At 45.5% G+C, this 27,820-nt stretch overlaps 1 protein-coding gene and 1 long non-coding RNA gene across 4 annotated transcripts in view; one reads left to right on the top strand and one right to left on the bottom strand.

Moving 5' to 3' along the window:
- OPRD1 (opioid receptor delta 1) overlaps window positions 1-18,083 on the top strand; it is a 31,617-nt gene extending 13,534 nt beyond the window's left edge. For both annotated transcript variants that reach the window (XM_069971621.1, XM_069971622.1), the window contains exons 2-3: window positions 7,497-7,849; window positions 16,766-18,083. In XM_069971621.1, coding sequence (XP_069827722.1) covers window positions 7,497-7,849; window positions 16,766-17,298 — 886 coding nt within the window. In that variant the 3' untranslated portion in view covers window positions 17,299-18,083. The remainder of the gene's footprint in view (window positions 1-7,496; window positions 7,850-16,765) is intronic.
- Window positions 1-27,206, bottom strand: part of LOC138793213 (uncharacterized) — a 161,494-nt gene extending 134,288 nt beyond the window's left edge. The window contains exon 1 of one of the 2 annotated variants that reach the window (XR_011363234.1): window positions 27,123-27,206. This is a non-coding gene — a long non-coding RNA (uncharacterized lncRNA). Of the gene's footprint in view, window positions 1-7,576; window positions 7,678-27,122 lie in introns of those variants that run through there. The other variant, XR_011363236.1, reaches the window with a different exon arrangement.
- Window positions 27,207-27,820: the final 614 nt, after the last annotated feature.

Here is a 27,820-nt window from a genome sequence, read left to right as displayed (position 1 = left end):
CACTCACAGAGGTGGTTACATATACCCTTTAGGAAGTTTTCACGTGGGGAGAGGAAGCGTGCACCCGCACTTAGTTCTAATCTGTTTCTCAGAGGAGCAAGACAGACAGATTAGGTATCCCTGCTGAGTTAGCCAGGGACAGGCTAGCTGTAGTGTACAGACGCTCATGGAAGACACAGAGACTTTTCTTTCTAAAGCAACACTTCTACCTAAGATGAGGACAAATCAGAGATCACCCCAACCCACGTTGTGAACATCTCTAAAAGTGGAGGACAGTATCCTACAGCAGAGCAACTCATCCGGATAGAGCAAAGCAGCTAAGAGCCTACGTACTCTATCTCACAGCGCAGGTGAAACCAGATAACTTTGGACACCTTGCTCAACTCAGATAACAAGGTTTGGGGCTTGTGTCATAGAAAGGCTATAGAAACACTGTTGAAATTGAGTAGATTGCCGTCATTTAATGAAAAAAATTGTCCGTTGTTTTAAAATAACAGTAATTATTTGCCATTAAAGCGACTTTGTACCCACAGTCTGACACCCCCTCCCCCCAAACTACTTGTACCTTCGGATAGCTGCTTTTAATCCAAGATCTGTCCTGGGGTCAGATCTTGGGACATGTTGTATGTGAGGTGCAGCACACACATTTACGTATGGCGAGGGGCCGCCATAATTGTAGGTTAGCTGCAGACATCTATTTTACCGTCATCAATAATTCATCCTCTACTTAGAACTTCTTGGAATGCAAAAATGCAAGAGTCCTCACAATCTTGGATATGGAATACACAGATAATTCTGGCTAAAGCACAAGTATTCCTAGCTTCTCTGCTCTGCCAAAAAAAAAAAAAAAAAAAAAAGTTTAACGTTACAGTCCTTTGTATAATGTCCTCCAGAAATGGTCGCAGACTGCTTGGTCATATGGCTCCCAACAGCATAGTCATAGTTCCTCTGTAATTCTACAGCTCCCGGCTGCAGGATATAGATCCTCTGTAGCCTCACTAGCTACTCTGTACTTGACCACGCTTCACCGACAGCTTTTCTTGTCCTAGTTGTAACAAAGTCCTTGTTACTATTGTGGTGCCCATGTGTGGACGACCGGTCACTTGCCAGATGGTGCTGAGTGGCGCTGGTGGTTGGTCGAGATATAGCACCCCCAGGTGGTAGATTGTCTTAACGCCAGTGCCGATTGGGCACACAGGTATGGAGGCACACCTGCTTTTATTTTAAGGTGGCTGGCGAAATCCTTTCCCTGTGGTTGGTGACCTGCCAGGCTGCGAGGAAGTCTCTTGGGTATTTATCACGGTGGTCCAGAGTGGAGTTATGACCCAACCAAACTATCAGTACTGCCACCCACAGAAAGGGGAGAAGACCCAAGAATGGAGTAGTGACTGTGTGGGTGCCGGAACAAGAACCACTGAGTCCTGTTATCATAAATAAAATGCTCCGGGCCGCCGCCGCGACCTCTCCATGCAGCCGCCGGGGTCCATGTGCAGGGACCCGGCGCTGCTACTACTTCGGCCCCGGGGGGCGCCTTACCTCGCCCCGCTCCTGTCACCCGCTGTGCCGGCCAGCGCGCGCGCGCCGGCTGTCTCGGATTTAAAGGGGCAGTCCGCCCCTAATTGCTTGCTGCACATCACACTCTCCCATAAATTCCAGCTCTGCCCCACTACAGGTGTTGGAGCCTCTACATGCTTCCCATAGCGTTTGGCCCAGCTCCCTGTTGTTCCTGACCTTAGTCCTTGTCCTTTGTTCCTGTCCGCAGTCCTTGTCCCTAGTCCTTGCCCGCTGCCTTCCCATTGTTCCTGAGTCCTGTCCGCCACCTGCGATCACGCCTACAGACCTCTGCCTGCCCTATCTCCTGCCTACTGCTCCTGCCACGCCTCGCCTGCCGTCACTAGCAACCAAGCCAGGGGTAGCGACCTGGGGGTCGCCTGCCGCAGCAAGTCCATCCCGCCTTGCGGCGGGCTCTGGTGAAAACCAGCGGCCCCTTAAACTCCGCTCCCTGGTGAGATTAGTGCCATCGCTGGTGACGGTCCAGTGGATCCACTACTCCAGGCGTTACACTTCTTTACTGTGAGAATACTTTGTACAATAGCTGATTATAGACGGTAGACGTGACAGAATAGAATCTGCACTAAGAGCCTTTGGAGCAGAAGAGCTGAGCTGACTTGGTTGTGTGCTGAGAAGTAGAGTGAGCTGAGAACAGTAGAGAGGGGTTGGTGCTGCTGAGTAGTGGATAGGAGTTTGTGCTAAGAGTCCCAACCCAGGGTAGAAATGTGCTCTGCCAGAACTTTAGAAGAAGAAGAAATAGAATACTGAAGAATACTTGAAAATAGACGTATACTTGTGCCCGTGTTTCGACCTTTGTTGTCGCTGTACAACCTGTTGCCCTACAGTGTCGGGTGACCCGTCCTATTAGGGTGACACAAGCCCCAGACCTTGTTACCTGAGTTGATCAAGGTGGCCAAGTTTACCTGTTTACACCTGCGCTGCGAGATAGAGTACATAGGCTTGTAGCAACTTTACTCTATCCAGATCAGTTCCTGGGGTTAGGGTGATCTCTGACTTGTCCTCTCTCAAGTAGATTAGCACTGCTTAGTTGGACCAAAGATAGCATCTAAAATAAAAGTTTCTCCATCTCCAATGTGCGTCCGTACACTACCACACTCTTGACTAGACTACAGTGGACAATGACTGGAGGAGAGACCTGGCAAAGCCAGAGCCCAGCTGGACCACAGCAGGGACTATCTGGTCTTGCATCCTCTCTCTTCCCAGACTGCATTAAGACTCACTAAGTGTGGGCGTGCACTTTCTCTCTCAATGTGACAACTTCCTACAGGAGGTGTAATGTCCCCTGTGAGTGGTGGAGAAGACAGTGTTAAGAGAAGAAGGAGAATAGAGATAGGTGAAGAAGAGAAGAGAGCTTTATTGGTGCGCAGATCATAAACAACCAATAACCCCTTGTTCTCTACAGCTGTGCAATATACAAGTGCATATACAAATTACAGCGACATCTACTTGTAAAACTTAAGTATCACTTCATTACAATGTACAGGCTTTTCCGAGGGGTGTATAACCTAATAACACCCGTGGTGGTACACCACACTCAGTTAAGCAGACTGAAGATAAACTAAATAAATATCTGTAGAGACCTGAGTTCTGAACAAGTTTGTAAAGACCAAACAATAAAATATATATAAAATGCTTTCCCCCAAGTTTCACCGTATTGGTCTTTGGAGTATCCAGCCACCTTCAGCTCGCTCAGCCGATCATTTACCAAGACAGGACAGTGCCGAGGCCAGTAAATAGCTGGGCGGGCTGTCCGTAGACAATAGACTCCATAGACAGCCTGCTCAGCCAATCACTGGCCACTGCACTGTCCTACCTCAGTCAGTGATTGGCTAAGCAGTCTGAAAGCAGCTGTGGGAAACTCCAAGGGAGTGCGAACAGTTAAGAAGAGATGAGTGAACTTGCTGAACCACACTTCACCTGTTTGCAGTTTGTTTAAAGGGGTTATTCACCATTTTTTTTCCCTTTCAAATCAACTGGTGCCAGAAAGTGCCAGAAATCTATAATTTACTTGTTTAACAAAAAATTTCAAGTCTTCCAGTACTTATCAGCTGCTGTATGTCCTGCAAGAAGTGGTGTATTCTCTCCGGTCTGACACATTGCTCCCTTATCAGGAAAAACTTAAGAATTTGAATCTGTGTAGTCTGGAGGAAAGAAGAGAAAGGCGGCACATCATGGAAACCTTTATATATGTTCAGGACTAAATAAGGTTCAGGAGGGAAGGGTTTTTAGAAAAATACGGAACTCAAGAACAAGAGGACACAGTGAGAGGTTAGTTTAGGGAAAGATCAGAAACAACGTACGAAAAAATTACTTTACTGAAAGAGTAGTAGATGCTTGGAACAAACTTCCTGCAGATGTGGTAGGTAAATTTAGTGAATGTGAACGTGCCTGGTATATACATGTACAGTATCTATCCTAAAATAATAATAAGAGAAATACTAAAATACTAACAGGGCAGACTAGATGAAGCAGGAAGGCTATTACTGCTGACAACCTTCAATGTTTCTATGTTTAAAGCGTCACTGTCGTATTTTTTTTTTCCAGAAATCAATAGTCCAGGCAATTTTAAGAAACTTTGTAATTGGGTTTATTAGGCAAATATGCCATTATCTGCATTCAAAAAGCCTTTCCCCAGGCCACCCCCCACCCCCCTCCTCGCTCTCAGTCACTGCTCATTATCAGGGAATCTCAACTCTTTTACATCAGTCTTGCCCTCTGTAACCTATGGAGAGGGGAGGGGGGAGGAGGGAGATTAGTCGCCAGCAGAGAACAGAGAACAAAGGATTACACAGTGGGAGCTGTGCGAAAGCTGGTATTCAGAGGTCAGAAAGGTCAGTGCTTAAAAATGCATTTTTTGGCTAATAAACCCAATTACAAAGTTTGTTAAAATCGCCTGTACTATTGATTTCTGCAAAAAAAATTTAAATGACAGTGACACTTTAAGGCTATGTTCACACTTAGTATTTTGCACAAAAATTTAGTCAGTATTTGTAGCCAAAATCAGGAGGTGAACTGACAGAAAAAAATCGTATGAAAAGATTTGCACAAATTTATGTGTTTTCAACTAGCTCCTGGTTTTGGTTGAAAAAAGACTGACGGAAATACCATGTGTGAACATAGCCTTAAAATGACATATTGCCCACCATGGAATACGTTGTGTTGCTCGCCTCTGCTGAGCTATATAAAGCTACACATGTTCCAGGGATCCATGAAAATATTGTATAACATTGGCTGGATAATAGTGGGTCCTTTTATATAAATGTGCCACCGGAAAGAATAGTGCTTAATGCAGCGGAAAGCTTAACAACAGCTTACAAATGAACGCCGGATATAGTTCAGTCATATAATGTGGCACATAAGGGAGGGTATACAATATAAGCAGTATGCTATCCATTATGACAGGCAAAGATGCTATCAGTATGAGATGCAATGAATATGTTATACAACCTGTTAGTAAATATGCCTGTCAGCAGAGGGAGGAGAGCAACCCACAGGTTCTCAGCCTGTTTATAGATGTACGGACACTAGTGGCGTGGAACCAGCAGGCTGATTCCCCAGGCTGTTATACACCCCCCACCTTTTGTCCGTGATGCAGTTTCCAGCATGTAATGACATGTAATATACTGGCGCAGTAACAACGATGTGTTCAAAAAAATATATTACTCTTTGGCTGGGAGTAGGCTATCTTGGTGTAGTACAACAGGAATAAATCTTCCTCGAACAGGACCTAAAGTCCACTATTTAAGGGTAGTAGAATGAGTGCATGTGACTATGACTTGAACTTAGCCTCTTAAAGGGGAACTCCAGTTAAGAAAGATTTAACCCTGTTCAATCCCCACCCATAATCTAAGCTTGTGTGTAATAGGTTTCTATTACAAGAATTGGTCGGTTTGTCTGCAGCACATCCTGACTCACACCCTGAAGCTGCTAAAAGTCCTCACTGCCTGCTTCACTCTGTCTCCACTCCTCTGTCCTCCCCCTCCCTTCTGAGACAGAGGTCACATGATCTCTATGTCTTCTGTGGCCAGGCAAGCTGTACGCCTGCCCACCACTAACATCACACGCGTGGAAAAAAAACTGCCTCTTCTGAGTAGTATAGGGGAAATTTCTCTAAACTATGTAGATGAAGATAAATATATAGAAATATAGCATATAAAGCCAATGGTGGGCGGATTATGCAAGACAGGGGCAGATACCTGGCAGTTGGTTCTAAAGTATACTGCATGCTGGGAGATGTAGTTTCCTGGCCGGTCGCCATTATGTAAAACTAGGACTATTTTTAAAAGTTTTAACCCAGAGCTAGGAGCAGTGTACACAAATGGGATTGTTAAACAATCAGTGACGGATCGGTGAGTGCACCTATATGCTTTTTGTGCATTTTATTTTTTTTTACAGATCGCTGAACTTTCCCTTTAAGTAAACCGTAAAAAATACTGATTTATGTAAAGACCAACATTTATCCCGTTTATTCTACTCTTATTAAAAAAAAAAAAAAAATAATAATATATATATATATATATATATATATATATATATATAGGCACATTTATCATCTGTACAATTTTTTTTACTCAAAATTCATTATTACCTCACAGGCCTTAATGAATCTTGCCCATTTCTCGTGTGCTTTCGCAATTCGTTTGCACAGTTTTTTAGATAACAAAATTTGGCAACAAAAAAACTACACCAGGGTAGGAGTGGAATACCACTGCACATTTTTCTAAGCGACAAAAAAAAAAAAAAAGGCCCAGCCGGCATAACTTTCTCAAACACTGTGCACAATAACACCAAATTAGCCCAAATAATGATGCAAAGAGAATGATAAATGTGGCCTCTAAGGGGTTACACTGGTTGTACTGAAATTATCTCCAATCTTAAAGCGAATGTACCATCAAGTTTATCACTTTGGGTTTTTACATGAATAGACCGACATGCCGATGGCGCGGTCCTTTTTTTGAACCATCACCCACTGCCAGCACACGGCACTAGTATTTTCGGGAACATCAGCCCACCCTGGAGCACTGGGGGCAGGTCTGCCAGCCCCCAGTGTGACAATATCCCCTTTGTGACGGGGCTTCATTAGAATCAATAGAGCTGCGTCATAGAGGGGAGGGGACTCTGTGCTCCTGAAAATACTGGTGCGGTAACAGCAACCGGACGGCAGTTCAAAAAAAGGACGGCGCCACCGCCATCCCTGCGGGCACTGATCCGTTAAGGTAAAAAACCCAAAGTGATATACCTAATATTACATTCACTTTAAAAGCTCAGGCAGGGGCCCAGCTTTGTATCATAGTAAAAACTGTCAAACTCCAATGTGAGGCTATGTTTCCACTATGTAAAAATTACAGCTGTCTTGTAAAATAACGGACAGTATTGTGCAAATAACAGATGATAACAGATATTTTACAGTGCGGGAACTTAGCCTGATATATAGCTGATATGTTCAGCTTAGCCTTGTGTTCACACAAAAATGAATGCAATAGTACAAAAATATATACCGCATGAATATATACTGCGGCAAAGCAGTAGGGGTGCCGTTGGCCGGGTTATCCCACTGTGGGTACCTGGAACGAGTGGCACACCTGTGCTAGGACACTACATACTTCCCCACTTGCACATGCACTTAGTGTATTCTGCAGTGTAAAAGGTAGATAACTAATAATTAGTGGCACAACCAGGGGCAAATAAATAGGATGCATTCATACTCTGGGGGAACAAAAGCCCCCTTAGATGTACAATAAATGGTGCATAATGTCTTGGGGAATAGGTGGTCTCAGCTATATTTCTGCAGTTATGTCCAGTTTCTTGTATCATACTACTGTGCTTACCCAGAGCATCAGCAGAACAAGCAAACTGTATTTTTCCACGGAAGTGCAAATAATTTCCAATATTACTCACATCTTCATCCTGCTCATATTTTGTAGATACACCAAAATGAAGACAGCGACCAACATTTACATCTTCAATCTAGCATTGGCCGATGCCCTAGCTACCAGTACCTTACCTTTCCAGAGTGCCAAATACCTTATGGAGACGTGGCCATTTGGAGAAATTCTCTGCAAGATTGTTCTGTCCATAGACTACTACAACATGTTCACCAGTATATTTACTTTAACCATGATGAGTGTGGATCGCTATATAGCCGTCTGCCACCCCGTACGCGCTCTGGACTTCCGAACCCCATCTAAGGCTAAAGCTATCAATGTTTGCATCTGGATTTTATCATCTGTTATCGGGGTTCCCATTATGGTTATGGCAGTTACCAAAACAAATAAAGGTAAGTGAGTAAAATAAAAATAAAAAAGTGCACCCTACATGTCCTGCAAATATTGCTATACTGCAATGCTACGGAAATCATAGTGACTCAGAGCTTTTTGAGTCAGTGACCTTTATAAATGAGGGGTTATAAACTGTTATCGTTCAGCAGCAATTCTGTAACCATTCATTATGCGGAAGCATGACGTGACCTTTTCACAGTACAGTTAAAAATGCGCTAAACTGTGAAAGTACAGAATATTAAAGGGCTACTCCAGCAAAAAAAAAAATATTTTTTCAAATCAACTGGTACCAGAAAGTTATATAGATTTGTAAATTACTTCTATTTAAAAAATCTCCAGTCTTCCAGTACTTATCAGCTGCTGTATGTCCTGCAGGAAGAGGTGTATTCTCTCCAGTCTAACACAGTGCTCTCTGCTGCCATCTCTGTCCATGTCAGAAACTATCCAGAGCAGGAAAGGTTTTCTATGGGGATTTGCTACTGCTCTGGACAGTTCCTGACATGGACAGAGGTGGCAGCAGAGAGCACTGTGTCAGACTGGAGAGAATATGCCACTTCTTGCAGGACATACAGTGGCTCATAAGTACTGGAAGACTGGAGATTTTTAAACATAAGTAATTTACAAATCTGTACAATTTGATTTAATTTGAAAAACAGTATTTTTAGTATTTTAATGTGTCATCAGAAAATGACTTACTGTTTAAATAAAGAGTTTTTGGTGTCATTTTTTTTCTAATTTTCCATTCTATTATCTATATTGTAAAATAACCCTGATATAGTCAGGGCCGGATTAAAGAGTGGGCACAAAGGGCACGTGCCCCGGGGCCCCCACCACAAAGGGGCCCCCACCAACCCGAACCCGGAAGCAGGGTTCCGGGTTCAGGTTGTTCCTTTTTTTTTCTTCAACCCCCCTCTGCCGCCCCCCACCGGTAATGTCTGCGCCCGGGGGGGGGGGGGGGGGTTGGGGGGGTTAGCGGTGTCACCTTCGGGGCCAGGTGAGCTTCCAGCAGACAGCCTGTTGCACACAGGCACGGAAGCTCATCGCAGCAGCCCGCAGTGCCCGGACTTCCTGTTCGGCAGCGGCGCACAGTGACGTCATCGCGCCGAGCAGGAAGTTCGGCCACCGCGGGCTGCTGCGATGAGCTTCCGTGCCTGTGTGTAACAGGCTGTCTGCTGGAAGCTCACCTGGCCGGCAAGTAAACGGGGGTGGGGGGATCCGGAGCCTGACCAGCCTGCCCCTCCAACCCCTCGGCTGATCCCCCTGTCCCCCAGCTTCTCTTCCTGCTCCCCCAGCTTCTCTCCCTGCCAGCCCGCCCCTCCAGCCCCTCGGCCGATCCCCCTGCCCCCCAGCCTCTCTCCCTGCCAGCCCACCCCTCGGCCAATCCCCCTGCCCCCCACCTTCTCTCCCTGCTCCCCAGCTTCTCTCCCTGCCAGCCAGCCTGCCCCTCTGCTGATCCCCCTGCCCCCCCACCTTCTCTCCCTGCTCCCCAGCTTCTCTCCCTGCCAGCCGGCCTGCCCCTCTGCTGATCCCCCTGCCCCCAACCTGCTCTCCCTGCTCCCCAGCTTCTCTCCCTGCCAGCCAGCCTGCCCCTCTGCTGATCCCCCTGCCCCCCCACCTTCTCTCCCTGCTCCCCAGCTTCTCTCCCTGCCAGCCAGCCCGCCCCTCTGCTGATCCCCCTGCCCCCATCAGCTTCTCTCCCTGCCCCCCAGCTTCTCTCCCTGCCAGCCCACCCCTCGGCCAATTCCCCTGCCCCCCACCTTCTCTCCCTGCTCCCCAGCTTCTCTCCCTGCCAGCCCACCCCTCGGCCAATCCCCCTGCCCCCCACCTTCTCTCCCTGCTCCCCAGCTTCTCTCCCTGCCAGCCAGCCTGCCCCTCTGCTGATCCCCCTGCCCCCCCACCTTCTCTCCCTGCTCCCCAGCTTCTCTCCCTGCCAGCCAGCCCGCCCCTCTGCTGATCCCCCTGCCCCCCCAGCTTCTCTCCCTGCCCCCCAGCTTCTCTCCCTGCCAGCCCACCCCTCGGCCAATCCCCCTGCCCCCCACCTTCTCTCCCTGCTCCCCATCTTCTCTCCCTGCCAGCCGGCCTGCCCCTCTGCTGATCCCCCTGCCCCCCCACCTTCTCTCCCTGCTCCCCAGCTTCTCTCCCTGCCAGCCAGCCTGCCCGTCTGCTGATCCCCCTGCCCTCCCACCTTCTCTCCCTGCTCCCCAGCTTCTCTCCCTGCCAGCCAGCCTGCCCCTCTGCTGATCCCCCTGCCCCCCCACCTTCTCTCCCTGCTCCCCAGCTTCTCTCCCTGCCAGCCAGCCTGCCCCTCTGCTGATCCCCCTGCCCCCCCACCTTCTCTCCCTGCTCCCCAGCTTCTCTCCCTGCCAGCCAGCCCGCCCCTCTGCTGATCCCCCTGCCCCCCCACCTTCTCTCCCTGCTCCCCAGCTTCTCTCCCTGCCAGCCAGCCCGCCCCTCTGCTGATCCCCCTGCCCCCCCAGCTTCTCTCCCTGCCCCCCAGCTTCTCTCCCTGCCAGCCCACCCCTCGGCCAATCCCCCTGCCCCCCACCTTCTCTCCCTGCTCCCCAGCTTCTCTCCCTGCCAGCCCACCCCCCAGCTTCTCTCTCTGGCCCCCAGCTTCTCTCCCTGCCCCCCAGCTTCTCTCCCTGCCAGCCAGTCCGCCCCTCTGCCGATCCCCCTGCCCCCCCAGCTTTTCTCCCTGCCAGCCCACCCCTCTGCCGATCCCCCTGCCCCCCAGCTTCTCTCCCTGCCAGCCAGCCCGCCCCTCTGCCGATCCCCTGCCCCCATCAGCTTCTCTCCCTTGTCCCCCAGCTTCTCTCCCTGCCAGCCAGCCCGCCCCTCTGCCGATCCCCTGCCCCCATCAGCTTCTCTCCCTTGTCCCCCAGCTTCTCTCCCTGCCAGCCCCCACCCCCACCTTCTCTCCTAGCCCCCAAGCTTCTCTCCCTGCCAGCCATCCCGCCCCTCTGCTGATCCCCCTACCCCCAGCTTCTCTCCCTGCCAGCCCGCCCCTCTGCCGTTCCCCCTGCCCCCATCAGCTTCTCTCCCTGCCAGCCCGCCCCTCGGTGATCCCCCTGCCCCCCAGTTTCTCTCCCTGCCAGCCCGCCCCTCTGCCGATCCCTCTGCCCCCCAGCTTCTCTCCCTGCCAGCCAGCCCGCCCCTCTGCCGATCCCCCTGCTCCCATCAGCTTCTCTCCCTGCCCCCCCCCCCAGCTTCTCTCCCTGCCCCCCAGCTTCTCTCCCTGCCAGCCAGCCCGCCCCTCTGCCGTTGAGTTGTGTTCGGAGAAGTCTTCATGATGGCTGCGCCAGATGGAGAGGAAAGAAAAGAGTGAGCGACAGCAATCGGAGAAGACGTCACCTGTGAGTCATTAGTAACTGCACTGTAATCACTTCTATAGTGTGCAGAGCCTGTGTACCATTGGGGTCTAAATAGGTCAGTGTATGGTTTGCGGTAGTGTACTGACACAGCCCCGCGGTCACTACAGTACACTAGCGCAAACTTTTAAACTAGAATCCAACTACAACAGCTGCAGGCACTACAACTCCCAACATATCCTGAGGGCTGCAGACTGTCAGTACATGCTGGGAGTTGTAGTGCCTGCAGCTGTTGTAGTTAGGTCCTAGGTGCATTATACACTGGATGCTTTGTGGTATATAAGAATACATAGATTTGTGGGGGCTCAGTGCAGGGAAGTGACCCCAGAACATCACTAATAGGGGATAGGGGGAGATTTTTTTGTTCTATCCCCTATTAGTGCTGTTCTGGGGTCACATTCCTGCACTGATCCCCCACAGATCTCTGTATTCTGATCCCTTACAAAGCCTCCAGTGTATAATGCACCTAGGACCCAACTACAAGAGCTGCAGGCACTACAACTCCCAGCATATCCTGAGGGCTGCAGACTGTCAGTACATGCTGGGAGTTGTAGTGCCTGCAGCTGTTGTAGTTAGGTCCTAGGTGCATTATACACTGGATGCTTTGTGGTATATAAGAATACATAGATCTGTGGGGGCTCAGTGCAGGGAAGTGACCCAAGAACATCACTAATAACATCTCCCCCTATCCCCTTTTAGTGATGTTCTGGGGTCACTTCCCTACACTGAGCCCCCACAGATCTTTGTATTCTGATCTCCCACTAAGCATCCAGTGTATAGGACCCAACTACAACAGCTGCAGGCACTAAAACTCCCAGCATGTACTGACAGTCTGCAGCCCCCAGGATATGCTGGGAGTTGTAGGACAGCGTAGACAGATGTGTTGCTGGACCTTCAGGGCTGATGGTTGTCACCCACAGATTGCAGCCACCAGGAGACTCTGCATACAGTGATTTATTACAGGGTTGTCCTCTCAGAAACTACAACTCCCAGCATACCCTGAGAGCTGAATAAATGGAGGGTGTTCTGAGAGTTTCACTTTGACTGAAAATGTTTTTAAGGAAGGATTTGTCACAGATACAGATGAATCCAGGAAAGCAGCGGCCTGTCGTGTCTCACTGGTTCTATATTGGTGGGCACCAAGGATCATTTCCTCTGGTGGGCCCCAGGTACCCCAGTCCGATACTGGACAGAAGCGGACCCCAAACTAAGACGTCCCCGACCTCCTTCACGTCTGTTTGATGAGAAGAGCGGGCATCAAGCAGAGCGGCACCCCAGTACCCAGCACTACTGAGAGCCGGGGGATGCCGCTCAGTAGTACTGGGTGCTGAGTATTCGATGCTGGGGTGCCAGCCGTGACGGGGTACACACCATGCATACACCACGGCTATATTGCTCTAAGCCATAATACCATCACTGCTTCTCGCTAGCAAAAATCATTGGCCATGCATCGCTACGTCAAAAAGTGATGTGCGACTGATGGCTGATCCAGCCTTATCATATGCTCTGTAAGTGAGCGCCAATCTAGCAGAATGGCGCTGCTTACCCAGGATATCAGGCTGTGTATAATGGCACTAACACAGTGGCTAAGAGCACACAGAAAGTGCTGGGTTCTCACATTGCGTTATTAACACAAACACAATGTGAGAACACACCCTGATACTCACCCCTTCCTGCACCTGTCTCTAGGGCTGTGCATCTTCCTCTGCACTGCAGCCTCTAGTGACCATCACGTGCACAACAGAGGAGGATGCTGAGCCAGGAGCAAGGAGGGATCTGTGTTAAGTCGCCTACAGTAAGCTGACATCTATATAGATCGTGATATTGTTATTTTTTTTTTTTTTTTGGGGGGGGGGGCAGCCTCCAACAAAATTGTCGCCCGGGGCCTCCACCAACCTTAATCCGGCCCTGGATATAGTGCAGTTTTCATTCTCACCACTGGGGCTAAAACTAAGCTGAGACTTCCTGTTGTACCTGTGGTGATAAGAGGAGGCTGCTGTAAAGTGATCTGTACAGCATTGCAGCATCAGGTGACACCAGTCGATAGAGGAGACAATAGCAGCTTCCTGTGATATGATCTCTTAACAGGTCACATTAATGCTTCACATTCATCTCAAGGGGACAGACTGTCTATTGTCATCTATGTCCATGAGTCTTGCTTTAAAGCATGTCACTAAATGCTGTTAAAAACAGCTCAGGCAAGATGGAAGCCCCCATAACAATGTGCATAAAAAGAAAGAAAGTTACAGACAGAAAATAGAAACAGATTTGAATAAAAAAAAAAAGTTTTAATATCTGACTCTAATCAGTAAATTAAAATTTAGGTGACACATTCCCTTTAAATTGGTAGATAATATAATTCACACTTATATAAACTTCCACTTATATAAAGTTTGAGGAACAGTGACTCGGGTGCTTAGGGCCCACCAGGGTACTGGATATAGGGGGTTCAGCTTCCATCTGAGCTGAAATATTCCATTTTCTGTGTCAGTCTGCAGTTCTGTGATATGTTGTGTACTGTCAGTGCTGGGGATGTAATACGGTATTATAGGATTAGGTGTCCCCTGAGAGGCACTTCTTCCAGAGAACTTGGTTTTACAAATGGAACAGAATGAAAAGAATATAGCCCTATAAAATCTCAGTGCAGAGTAAAAGAGAATATTACTGACATACTGACATACTGCAAAAAGCCACAAGATATTCCCATGCATTGCACCATTGCCATATAGTGCACACCCATGGTATAAACATTACACACAGATGATATTCCCATGCATTGCACATACCCATATTGCCATATAGTGCACACCCATGGTATGTACATTACACACAGATGATATTCCCATGCATTGCATATACTGATATGACCATATAGTGCACACCCATGTTATGTACATTACACGTGGATGATATTCCGTACATTCCTTACACATACATCATTTTGCCATATACTGTACACATAAATAATTAACATCAAACTATGCTGACCATAGAAATAATAATTTGCCACATTTAGATTGATGAACATAAAAATGTTTCTCACCAATAACCCTGTTACCTATAGACAATTATACTTTGTGTGAAAGTTAAAGGGAAACTATCAGCAGGTTGGTGCATAAGAACCTGCTGATAGTTCCCGGTAGCCGCTAACTTCCTCTTAGCAACGCACTGAAATTCGATCCTATAAAAATATGCAAATTAACCCGTTAGGAGCACTGGGGGAGTTCCACGGCCACAGAGCACTGTTCGGCCCGCCTGCCGGCTCAGATGGTCACACATACTTACGCATATGCAGGGAGGCTGGAATATGCGTCAAGAGGCAGGAGGACAGGAGCGGAACTACCACCGGGGGCCCGCCGAATCAGGGTGACCATCTCTGCAATACACTGGGACTCCTGAGCTGTCATTATACTACCAAGGGAATTGCCTACCATGGGAGACACTATGTATAGGGGGAGGGTAGGATACTAGAGGAGACCTAGGAATTTTTTTGTTGGGACCACTTTTTATGTCTTGTATGTTTTACGCCTAATAAACATAAATTTTTAATTGGATACTGAATGTTTTATGACATCTATGGTAACGTTGGGAATATATTGGAGGAGCAAATAATTGATCAGCCTATTGTTAGCTTTTCCTTTTTTCATTAAAAACATAAATTCCTTCTGAATGTTTACAAAAGGATTCTTATTATTGCATCTTTGTCCCATTAAATATTTCCAATTTTTTAAAGTAAAGACCTAACACTTAGGGCTATATCATATGGAGAGCATAACAGAGATTGCCTCTAGCACCTTGAGGATCTAGGGAGCCGCCAACAACCACCATTTTGTTTAGGTTTAGTGTATGCATCTGGTAGTCAATATTTTATTGGCTGGTGGATGCACTGCTCATCTCAGCACCAAATCTCTTTCAACATTGCACTGGATGATCAAGAGCTTATCAAGAATATTGGGTAATTATATGCATTTTGACACAAGTGAGCTGAGTAATGCAACAGCCTTGAAGTAATGATGGCCGGCCAGTCATTTGTGAGATGGACCATTCTCAGTTTGGGCTTTAATTTTCAGCTTGCAGAATGTCAATAAAATTACATTTTTCATCTCAACTGCAATTGCCTTAAAAGGGTTATCTGGAGAAAAATTCATAAGTAAAGAAAATTTTTATTAAAGTATTGTATTGCCCCCCCAAAAGTTAGACAAATCCCCAATATACACTTATTACGGGAAATGCTTATAAAGTACTTTTTACCCTGCACTTATTACTCCATCAAGGCTTCACTTCCTGGATAACATGGTGATGTCACTTCCTGGATAACATGGTGATGTCACTTACTGGATAAAATAGTGATATCACTTCCTGGATAAAATGGTGATGTCACGACCTGACTCCCAGAGCTGTGCGGGCTGTGGCTGCTGGAGAGGATGATGGCAGCGGGACACTGAGGGACACAGGGCACTAGAGGGACACTGAGCATCCCCCTGCCATCATCCTCTCCAGCAGCCACAGCCCGCACAGCTCTGGGAGTCGGGTCGTGACATCACTATTTTATCCAGGAAGTGACATCAACATGTTATCCAGGAAATGACATCACCATGTTATCCAGGAAGTGACAACACAATTTTATCCAGGAAGTGACATCATCATGTTATCCAGGAAGTGACATCACTATTTTTTATCCAGGAAGTGACATCACAATGTTATCCAGGAAGTGAAGCCTTAATACAGTAGTAAGTGCAGGGAAAAAAGCGCTTTATGTGCATTTCCCATAATAAATGTATATTGTTGATTTGTATAACTTTTGGGGGGCAATACAATACTTAAATAAAAATTTTCACTGGACTTCTCCTGTAACCATCCTGCTGGTGCTGCGGGGGCATGTCAGTAATGTATACTTACCTGTCCCACTCCTCCGCTGCTGCCGGTTCCTAGGTCGTCTGCTCTGGGCCATTGTAAACATTTTGAAAACATCCAATGGTTTGCCACTTTAACCGGAAATGGCTGCTTGGCATAGAGTCTATGCCGATCAGCCATTTCATATGGGAACAGGACGTTATTGAATGTTATGAAAACAGCAATGGACAGTGGGCAGCCTGGAAACTCCCAGTAGTGAGGGAGCCGGACAGGTAAGTATACATTACTGACATGTCCTCCACAGCCCCGGGAACATGACTAACTATGAATTTTCCCAGACAACCCTTTTAACTTCACAATGACTATGTATCTTTTCTATCACTCACATGATACATGCTTTTCCCTCAGTACCCAAAGAATTAAATAAAAAAATAAAAAAAATTAAATAAAAGCAAAGAGGATTTTGGTACTGTTTCATTTATTATTTATCTTTGGAAAAAAACAGTAATAATTCAAAAACTGTTCTATGTACTTATAACAAAGAAACCAAACAGGGTATAACAGGCAATAATATGGGACAGCTGGAATGGAGAGAGCACCTTTTCCATAGCACTGTTTATAACATGATTGCTATAACTATTATACTATGATTATTGATATGATGATTAATATTGTCCACCTTACTCTTTACAGCTGGCACAATTAGTTGTACTCTGCAGTTCCCCCGCCCAGACTGGTACTGGGACACCGTTACCAAAATCTGTGTCTTCATTTTTGCTTTTGTGGTGCCAGTGTTGGTCATCACAGTATGCTATGGATTGATGATTCTCCGCCTTCGCAGTGTGCGGCTTCTGTCTGGCTCAAGGGAGAAAGACCGCAACCTCCGACGCATAACCCGTATGGTTTTAGTTGTGGTGGCTGCCTTCATCATCTGCTGGACCCCCATCCATATATTTGTCATTGTGTGGACCATGGTGGAAATTGACAAGAAGAACCCCTATGTGGTAGCCAGCTGGCATTTTTGCATTGCACTGGGATACACCAACAGTAGTTTAAACCCGGTTCTTTATGCCTTCTTAGATGAGAATTTTAAGAGATGTTTCAGAGAATTCTGCCTTCCCTTCCGTTCCCATTCTGAGCAGAGCAGCTTCAGCCGGGCCCGTAACACCACCCGCGATCAAGTTTCTACATGTACTCAGTCCCATGCACCAGACAAGCCGGTATGACTAGACATGGATGGCCGAAGGAGAGGATCCCGAGGCCGCAGAGGAGAAGATCTCAACTCAGAAGTCACCCAGGTTACTAGTACAACAGAATTTTAACAAGAAGGATCACTGGGTACTTCTGGGGGGAAAATTCAAAGTTCTCCTGAATACTAGACTTTTTTTATTACCTTGGTCTATTCTTTTTGGAACTGAAACTGTGATATTAACCATAGATTTGACAATCAAACTATCCTTCCACACATGGCTCCTAAGTGACTCCAGAATTCGGAGTAAATCTTTGGTTACTAATGATATTGCTACCTACGAATCTTCCAAAAAGTTGAAAATTCAACTTGTTGATCCTAAACGGTTTGCTGAACAAAGAAAAACTTTAATTTTGTGGGTCCGTTAGTTGTGCTTGACCCTCTTTTTTCAATGTTATATATATATATATTTTCCATATCTACAAAAAAAAAGTTTATTTGATATTTCATAGGGTTTAAGACTTACACACGTACCGGATAAGAAAAGACAATGGGTTTCTTCATTTATCTATTGTACTGAACATGAACTTTGCTATATTTGCCATATTTTGATAAGAAATGTACAAGCCTCTCGAGGAATAACTGCATGGCCAGCTAATCGTAAGATCCATCAGGCCTGGGCTTGTGGAACATTTCCAACAATTTCTCAGAAAAGAAGCAATAAACAACTTATAAACTGACCTTGCCATTTGGATTAAAAAATTTTTTTTTTTTTTCAGAAATCTGAAGCCCGTTAAGACTGTCTGATACATAGGTATAAAATAAAAAGGAATGTTACAATATTTCTATCCGATTGTGGCAAGACCTTCCGAAGGTGTAAAGAGTCCATATGGATTGTTGTTGTGTGATGTTCACACGCCATCAAAATGAAGGTTGTTTTTATAAAACGGCCGTCATGTAACAGCAAAGAATGAAAAATATTTTGAAATAATGGCTGTTATTTACCATTACATGGCGTTCCAGCCAATAAAAACGGCCATCATTCTGACGGTGTATGAACATAGTCTGTGGCTATGTTTCCACGGAACATTGCGGTGAAAGGCAGCCGTCTCTTTATCACCACGGCCGTTAATAATGCTTATAAACGTTATTCGAGGCTCTGATGATAATGAGACAGCCGCCTTTCTGCACTATGTTCCTGAAATAAGAACATAGCCTGAAGGTGTTTTGTAAGAAAGCATAGTGCTAAGTTTGATTACTAAGGTCTACAACCTGGTGATCAGTATTATGCCCCTTAAAGGGATATTCTGTGGATTTGTTGGCTATGAAAACTTTGTCTATATATATATATATATATATATATATATACATACATAAATATGTTATATTTGTATATATTTCTAGTACGTGACATAACACAAGTGCATACATAACATAATTTACTGACATTTGATGAGGTTGTGCTACCTTACCAAGAGTGGACACATATACGTCATAGAAAAATTTCCTTGAAGGGTCTAAGCCAATAGAAGAAATGTAGATTTTGCCCTTTCCATTCTTTATACAGAATTAAAATTCAATTTTTATGTTTGTGGAAGGAAGGGGGATAATATAAATGAAAAATAAATACTTACCTACCTTGTTCCCCTTTAGCTCCCCTTTCAACAATTATAAAGTAATGGACATTATTTTCCTTTAAATGATGGCTGTCCAATTAAAACAGCTGTCATTTTGACCATGTGTGAACATAGCCTACACCTGGTATGTGACCACTATATGGCAGCTTGAATGGTGGTAGTGTACGCCTGATCATGTGATTAGGTGTTTCTGTTCCACTTTTATCTTCATTTTCGTGTCCATAGTGTAGTTTACATATTTAAAGTGAATCTGTCACTAGGTTTATGTGGCTTTAAATGAGGGCAGCATAAACTAGTAACAGAAATGCTGAACAGATCAGTGTATTACTTACATCATTCTGTTCAGCCGTTCTCCTAATATGCAGGAGAATAGGATTCTTGCCACACCCCTCCCCCCGCCCTCAAGCTGCTGATTGACAGTTGACTGCCTTTACACAGAATGGATAGGTAACTGCCAATCAGCAGATGGTGGACGCAAGAATCAGCTCCTTTTCCATGATGTACGTCAGACAGGTGCCGTAAATACAATCTACAGACTCCTGTAAAAGTGAACATATACTTTAACAGATGGTCCATGGGCAGAACTTTGTGATTTCTTGTACTACTTTGCTATATTTTCTATATTGTTTAAAACAAATTAGATTATGTATTGATTTATTAGAGTATTATATGAATTATATAAATGTCTACCTTTTATGAGCCATTCTTTACACCTCTGCCTATACAAATACCTATGGAAACCTATAAACTTAAAGGGGTACTTCAAATAATGCTTCAAAAACTATGTTCTGCACTCACCAGTCCCCCAGCAGTGTTTGTAGCCTAAAACTTCTATATTTCCGCTGCTCCGGTGGCTCCCTGGAACTCTTTTTCTGTGTGCCCATGCTGCTGCATCATGTGCCCCTTGTGCATAGTCACTGCCCAGCATCGGTGCCAGGAGTACAGCAAGGCCCTCGCTCTTCAGGTCAGGCGATAGCGGTGATGTCAGTGGTAGGCCTGGATTGTGATTACATGCTAGAGCTGGAGAGTACACGACCTTCGTCTCTGATGGGAGGGGGAACACCTAGGGAGCGAGACGGAGTGAAATAGCAGCAGCAGTCGAAGTCCCACCAAAGATTTCCCCAGGTGGACGAGCGTGTGTCAGTAAGGTGCTTCAGCTCTTAGCATCTTTGCCTTACTGGGGATCAGTCCCTCTGCCTTTCCTTAGCCCGGGGTTAGTCCTAGTGTTCCGGTTACCCCACCTCTGATCTCTGATGCTTAGCACTGCTTAGTGGCTGCAATTCTAGCCTAGACTGGACGCTCCTCTCCCTTCTCTGGCTAGATCACAACTCAATTAACTACAGGAACTAAGGATAAGAGATTACAAGCAGGGTAGAGTTGTCGCACCTGTGATTGGTCAAACATAGCTAAACCTTGAGACACTGCAGCTGTGCACAGGGGAGAGTGAGACACCTAGTGGCTGGAATGGAAAACACAGCTACAAGCACTTGGTGTGACACCTAAGAGCGTTACATTCTGACAGGCAGTAAAAAGCTTAGTTACCCCTGTACTGGAACACTACACTTTTCTACAACAGATGGAATCCATTGTAGATGTTTTAATCTGTAAATGAATGGGTTTTATGAAACCCATGCCCTTGTATTTTACTGTCCGCCACTTAAAAATTTCAGTGTGGACTTCATAATTCTGATACAAATACATAACTACAGAATGTATAGAAGAAGAACAGTAAGGCCCCCTTCACACGTCCATTGCTTATTTTACTGTAAAAAAAAATTACTGATCAGGAATCCTTTCAGGAGGCTACAGGGAACCATCAGTGCTTCCTGATCATAAAAAAAAATGAGAAGGAAAAAAAATAAACATACTCACCTGCTGTATGCTGCAGCCGTGTCCTCCTTCGGCTTCTCCCTCTGTCCTCCAGTGTTGGCATCACTCGTTGGCCTCAGCATTGGGGAAGGGAGGGCCACCTCTTGTGGCCGGAGGCATAAGAGTGATTGACAGGGCCCGGAGCCTATAGCTTCCGGCCCTGTCAAACACACCACTGCATTTAAATGTATGTGCTCCTAATTAGGAGCGAGTACACTTAAAGGGCCAGTGTCAGCACCCAGGGGCATTTGCCCAGGTACTGGCCCGGAATGCCAAGCTTTTCATCCAGAAAGGGCATCCAGAGCTATCTGGAATTCCGGATGATCCCTTAGGGTTCTATGGATCATCAATGTCAGAATTCCAGGCAATTATAGGACATGTCCTATCATTTCCTGGCCTATTTTTTATCTCAATAGAATCCTATGGGTCAGGAAATCTATCCGTAAGGGGGCCTTAGATTGCGATAATGCTATAGATGAATACTATTAGACAGACAAAACGTGCCAGCGTTGGTAAACACTCAGATATTTAGATTTTCTCCCTAATAGGCTGGTAGGTTGCAGTGACTTTAAAGGGGAACTCCAGGCAGCCTTGTATAAGAAAAAAAATTCTAAACAATGCAATGTTCTTCCCCTGGCACTCTTCATGTGGTTTTACAGTAGTCCTGCTCCTCTGACACTGTTTTCTGCCGGCTCCATTTCTCTTGTTGTTCCTCTTCCCCTGCATCAGATTGCATTTCCCCCATAACTATGCCCCCTTATGTCCATTCCCTGCCCCTTATAGGCCCTGCTGCCCATCTCCGCCAACACCCGCACCTTCTACTTCATCTCTGCCCCCGGTGACGCCTGCATCAGTCTGTGCACAGCAAACAAACTGAATGTGAGACAGTGGTCACATGATCTCTGTCTCCTTAGGGAGGTGGGCAGCAGAGGCAGAAGGAGAGTGGATTGCAGGGAGGCCAGTTTTCTATACTTCCTGGATGTCAATCACCTTCCAGTGATGCACAGACACAGCAATACATTATATAGAGACATCTACAGTATATACAGTGGGGAAAAAAAGAATTTAGTCAGTCACCAATAGTGCAAGTTCCACCACTTAAAAAGATGAGAGAGGCGTCTGTAATTGACACCATATGTAGACCTCAACTATGGGAGACAAAATGAGAAAACAAATCCAGAAAATCATATTGTCTGATTTTGTAAGAATTTATTTGCAAATTTTGGTGGAAAATGAGTATTTGGTCAGTAACAAAATTTCATCTCAATCCTTTGTTCTATCTACTTTGTTGGCAATGACAGAGGTCAAACGTTTTCTGTAAGTCTTCACAAGGTTGGCACACACTGTTGTTGGTATGTTGGCCCATTCCTCCATGCAGATCTCCTCTAGAGCAGTGATGTTTTGGGGCTGTCGCTTGCCAACACTGACTTTCACCTCCCTCCAAAGGTTTTCTATAGGGTTGAGATCTGGAGACTGGCTAGGCCACTCCAGGACCTTGAAATGCTTCTTTCGAAGCCACTCCTTCGTTTCCCTGGCGGTGTGCTTTGGATCATTGTCATGTTGAAAGAGCCAGCCACGTTTCATCCTAAATGCGCTTGCTGATGGAAGGAGGTTTGCACTCAAAATCTAACGATACATGGCCCCATTCATTCTTTCATGTACCCGGATCAGTCATCCTGGCCCCTTTGCAGAGAAACAGCCCCAAAGCATGATGTTTCCACCCCCATGCTTTACAGTAGGTATGGTGTTTGATGGATGCAACTCAGTATTGTTTTTCCTCCAAACACGACAAGTTGTGTTTCTACTAAACAGTTCTACTTTGGTTTCATCAGACCATAGGACATTCTCCCAATACTCTTCTGGATCATCCAAATGCTCTCTAGCAAACTTCAGACGGGCCCGGACATGTACTGGCTTAAGCAGTGGGACACATCTAGCACTGCAGGATCTGAGTCCCTGGCACTGGCGTAGTGTTTTACTGATGGTAGGCTTTGTTACATTGGTCCCAGCTCTCTGCAGTTCGTTCACTAGGTCCCCCCGCGTGGTTCTGGGATTTTTGCTCACCGTTCTTGTGATCATTTTGACCCCACGGGGTGAGATTTTGTGTGGAGCCCCAGATCGAGGGAGATTATCAGTAGTCTTGTATGTCTTCCATTTTCTCATTATTGCTCCCACAGTTGATTTCTTCACTCCAAGCTGGTTGCCTATTGCAGATTCAGTCTTTCCAGCCTGGTGCAGGGCTACAATTTTGTTTCTGGTGTCCTTTGACAGCTCTTTGGTCTTCACCATAGTGGAGTTTGGAGTCTGACTGTTTGAGGGTGTGCACAGGTGTCTTTTTATACTGATAACAAGTTTAAACAGGTGCCATTACTACAGGTAATGAGTGAAGGAAAGAGGAGACTCTTAAAGAAGAAGTTACAGGTCTGTGAGAGACAGAAATCTTGATTGTTTGTAGGTGACCAAATACTTATTTTCCACCATAATTTGCAAATAAATTCTTACAAAATCAGACAATGTGATTTTCGGGATTTGTTTTCTCATTTTGTCTCTCATATTTGAGGTCTACCTATGATGTAAATTACAGACGCCTCTCATCTTTTTAAGTGGGAGAACTTGCACTATTGGTGACTGACTAAATACTTTTTTTCCCCACTGTAACTTGCAATGTTTTTCTTAATAGAAAATAATTTTCCCTATCTGGAGTTACCCTTTAATGTAGGGTAAGTAAAGAAACTGAAAGATGATGGGAGAAGGACAGGTACAAAATTTCCCCACACGCTTGCTAAGTCTCCCTGATGATCTGGGAAACACTGGGAAACACGTTAACGATAAAGCGACCTTTTGGAAAGGGACACTTAAAAACTGTGAGATTCCAGCTGCTATTGGGGTGGGTACTCTGCTATATACCTATATACTTATACCTAGAAGTTTGGTGCCACTGCTAAACAAAACACAAGTATCCTTCTGTAGTTCATGAGAAAGCCCGATACCAGACTCTGCTAGGAAACAAACATTTGCATTGCTTGGTCATCTTTTTGCTGAAACATGTTAAAGGGGTTGTCTCATGAATCTAAGCATCTTTAAATCGATATATTATGTGAACGGAAACATAATTCAAATGTACAAAACTTTCTGAAACTGTACTAGAGAGGTATAGACTCACTAATCCCCCATGTGCTGCTTGGTTATGATCCACTAAGGGGGGCCGGACATGCTCAGTTCAACTGCAATCTCCATGACTCGGGTATTGTAGAGTCTGGTCATACTACCCCCCTTAATAGGAACTACAAAGCCCATATATTGGCTACACCAGCCCCCACCCGTGTAAGACTATCCCTCGTCCCCCCACCCCCTTGCCAACCACATTTCACTGCGTTACCATCCCCAAGAATGGACACCAACACCTGGATTGGATACATTTTGACCACAGCAGTCAATGTTTATTAACAAAAATACAAAACATATTTAAAACACATATTTAGAAAAACCTTACATCTTTTACGCTTACACCAGCATATTCTTAACCGATAAACAGGGAAGGTCCTTGAAGCTACAAAAACTGGCGCCCACATTTAACTAATTTTCCTACACTGTATTACAACCCCCAGCCGTCCATCTCCCAGCTCGGAGGCTCCACGCCAAAAGATTTTGGCTACCACACTTATACGGACTCTCAGGTATTATACCATAGGAGAACCCCATAAATAGGCCAGTCAGGCACTAATTTTGCAACCATATTTGAGGTAGAGGGAGGGGCACCCTGCGATGCCCCTCCCATCCCTCACCAATTTAACCACCAACTTGAAGGACCTCCCCCGCCACCAATGACTGCAATGTCAGGACAAAAAAGGAAACACAACTAAGGGAGGGAGGGTGGTAGCGCTGCACGGCTCCTGCTAACAGTGAGGCCTGATGCGGGAACCCACCCCTTTTATTAACTAATCTCCGCCCCCAGTCCCTCCTCACAAGCAGGTCCTACTTACAAGCCCCAGTCATGCGGGCCTGCACGCAGGCTTTCTGCCACACTCCGGCCATTCTGGAAGTGCAGACTTAGGGGCCTACTAGAGTAATCGATTCTTAACGATTAATGATAAATGATTGCAAACGAGACTGTTTATCGTTAACCTGAAATCATTCACTATATTACACAGAACGATAGTCGTAAGTTACGTTTGCTACTACAATTGTTTCTTCCATCTGCTCCCAGCAAATGAAGGAACAATGTGGAATTACGCTGAATCATTAGTGAACCAACGTGGAATTATAACGAACAATTAACAATGATTTTGGTATCGGCACCAAACGAACAATGATCAATTTCTCATTGGTTGCTTGATCGCTGTCTGCGTTTTCACAAAACGATTATCGTTTAAATTCGAACAATATAACGATAATTTGCGCGTTATTGTCCCTAACTAACGAGGGTCCTATTGGTAGTGGTGCGCGGTCGGCGCCTGACGAAAATAGGTCCAAACCTATATTAACGATCAGCCGATGATCGTTGTCATTGGCTGATCATTGTATTTATTACATGGAGCGATAATCGGCTGAATCGGGCCGATTTGGCCGATTATCGTTCCGTGTAATAGTACCCTAAGTCTCCACTGCGCAAGCAAGCAAGGGAAACTATTGGAAAGTGAGAGCAATCTTGCATGGCAAAAGCACAGCCACAGTTCTGACGGGAAACGAGGAAGTGATCAGAACAATGGAGGAGAAGAACTGTATGGGGATGTAAGCTACTTTACAACTCAGCACATTTGCCCTCCTATACATATACTGTATGTTTGTGGTGCACATCTGAATTTACCAGCTTTGCTTTGTAGATTGTAATAAAATAAAAAAAGAATTTTTAGAAGAATGGAAAATGCTTCTCGCTAATAACACCTATGCTTATACATATACTTATGGGGACATACAGACTTAGGGTTCACACAATGTATTAATTTCATTAACAACGGCCGTTCTTTTATACACACTGTATACACTACGGCCGTTGTTCGCTGCGGCCGCAGAAAATTATTGACATGTCTATTTTCTATGGCCAAAGTTTGGTGAACAGCAGCCATGGAAAATAGTCTGTGCTCAAAATGTAACACCCGCCCCCAGGTCGGAGGTATTCCCCTCCCCTCTATGACGCGGCTTCATTGATTCTAATAGAGGGGAGGGGGTTTCCTCCCACTGGGGGGGGGGGCGGGCCTTTAACTTTGTGAATGAATGAGGTTTTTGAAACCCCTGTTCACTTACTCTGTTCTGTATATTATTGCAGAATTTCACTGCAGATTCCATAACCAAAATTTGGCAACTAATATACATGGGGGGGGGGAGATCATTAAAAAGTGTGGTACAGTCTGAGTAATTTTCTGTTCTGTTTTTCAGCAGCTTGATATTACCGTCATTTATTTGTTGCCTGTTGTGCACCAATTTTGTGTCAAAAATGCATTACTTTTGTGCCCCCCAAAAATGCCGCATTCAAATTAAAAATTAATTTTTATTGGGTACTCTAGAACATGGCTACATTCACATGTTCAGCAGATATTCAGGACCGTATATGATGTCTGCAATCTGCCAAAAATTAATCCGTAATGCATCCGTAATCCATATTTTTTGCGGATCAGCAAAAACGGGAAAGGACTTGCGGACATTAGGAATGTTTCATCCATAAAAATTACAGGTCTGCAAAAATTATGGACGCTCCAATTCCATGGGACAATCTGTACCATAATTACAGTCCGTACTGGAGCTTGTCAGTAATTTTTGCAGATCCAGTTTTTATGGATCCATGAATATACGGACAGTGCAGATCACACAGCAGCACAAACTCACCTAGTGCGCTGCTGCTTGTGATTAAGCATCCTTTTCCTCCGGCTCTCCTGTCCAGCCTCTGTCTTCTGGCCCCGCCTCCTTCAGAATGATTGACAGCTGAAGGAGGTGAGGCCTGAAGACAATGGCTGGACAGGAGATCCAGCTGCTGTGTCCTGTGCTGCACTAAAGGCTGGCCCTGCCCATGCTGAACCCTGTCCACCCACTAAGAGCACCTACAATATACATGTGACCATGGAGCAATGGTAGAAGGCAGTCTGGCCTTATGAATCACACTTTGCTTTTACATCAAGGAAACAGCTAGGTATGGTGCACCATTTACATGGAAAGGAGATGGCACCAGAATGCATTATGGGAAGACAGGCAAAGTAACACTTTGGGCATCCCAAGAAAACCTTCAGTCCTCACATTTTACACATTGTTCAGCAATGGTTTGAGGAATATGACAAAAATGTTTAGGGTGGAGATTTGACCCTAGAAATGTCAATCTGTTCAGTCATCTTTGGTATGTGCTAGAAAAACAATGGAGGCCTACCTGACAACTTACAGAACACAAAAGATCTGCTGCGAACAGCTTGGTGCCAGATACCACTGGACAATCTGTGTCTTGTAGAATCCATGGGGGAGATTTATCCAAAATGGTGTAAAGTAAAACTGGCTCAGTTGCCCCTAGCAACCAATCAGATTCCACCTTTCATTTTCCAAAGAGTCTGTGCGGAATGAAAAGTGGAATCTGATTGGTTGCTAAGGGCAACTGAGCCAGTTTCACTTTACACCATGTTTGATAAATCTCCCCCATGTCTCTTTGGGTCACTGCTAGTGTTGAGCCAACTTGCTGAACTAGTTGAGTTTGACAACGTTCTTTGAACCCAAATATTCCGCATTTGACTCCTGGTGGCTGGAGAAGTTGGATGCCACCCTAGGACTGCCAGCCATAGGCTGTATCCATATTTTCCAGGGCTCCCTAGGCCTGCATCCAACTTCTTCAATCAAATGGCAAACATTTGGGTTCAGAGAACATTGCTAAACCCCGAGCAGTTCAGAAAGTCTTCTCAACACTGGTCAGTAGTTTTGATGCCAAGAGTGGGACCTGTTATGGCTAATGCTCTACCATTGGGCAATATTTTTCAGATCACTTTAACTTGAGTCAGCATCAGGCCACTCTTCTCCTGTAGCACGGTCAGCACATTAGTGAATATAAGGAGACATCTCGCTAGCCTAGTTTTTTTTTTT

The sequence above is a fragment of the Dendropsophus ebraccatus genome, chromosome 5 (assembly GCF_027789765.1).
Source record: "Dendropsophus ebraccatus isolate aDenEbr1 chromosome 5, aDenEbr1.pat, whole genome shotgun sequence".
In the NCBI taxonomy this organism is placed as follows: domain Eukaryota; kingdom Metazoa; phylum Chordata; class Amphibia; order Anura; family Hylidae; genus Dendropsophus; species Dendropsophus ebraccatus.
Note: the sequence above shows the minus strand (reverse complement) of the source record. Positions and strands in the feature narration are given on the sequence as shown.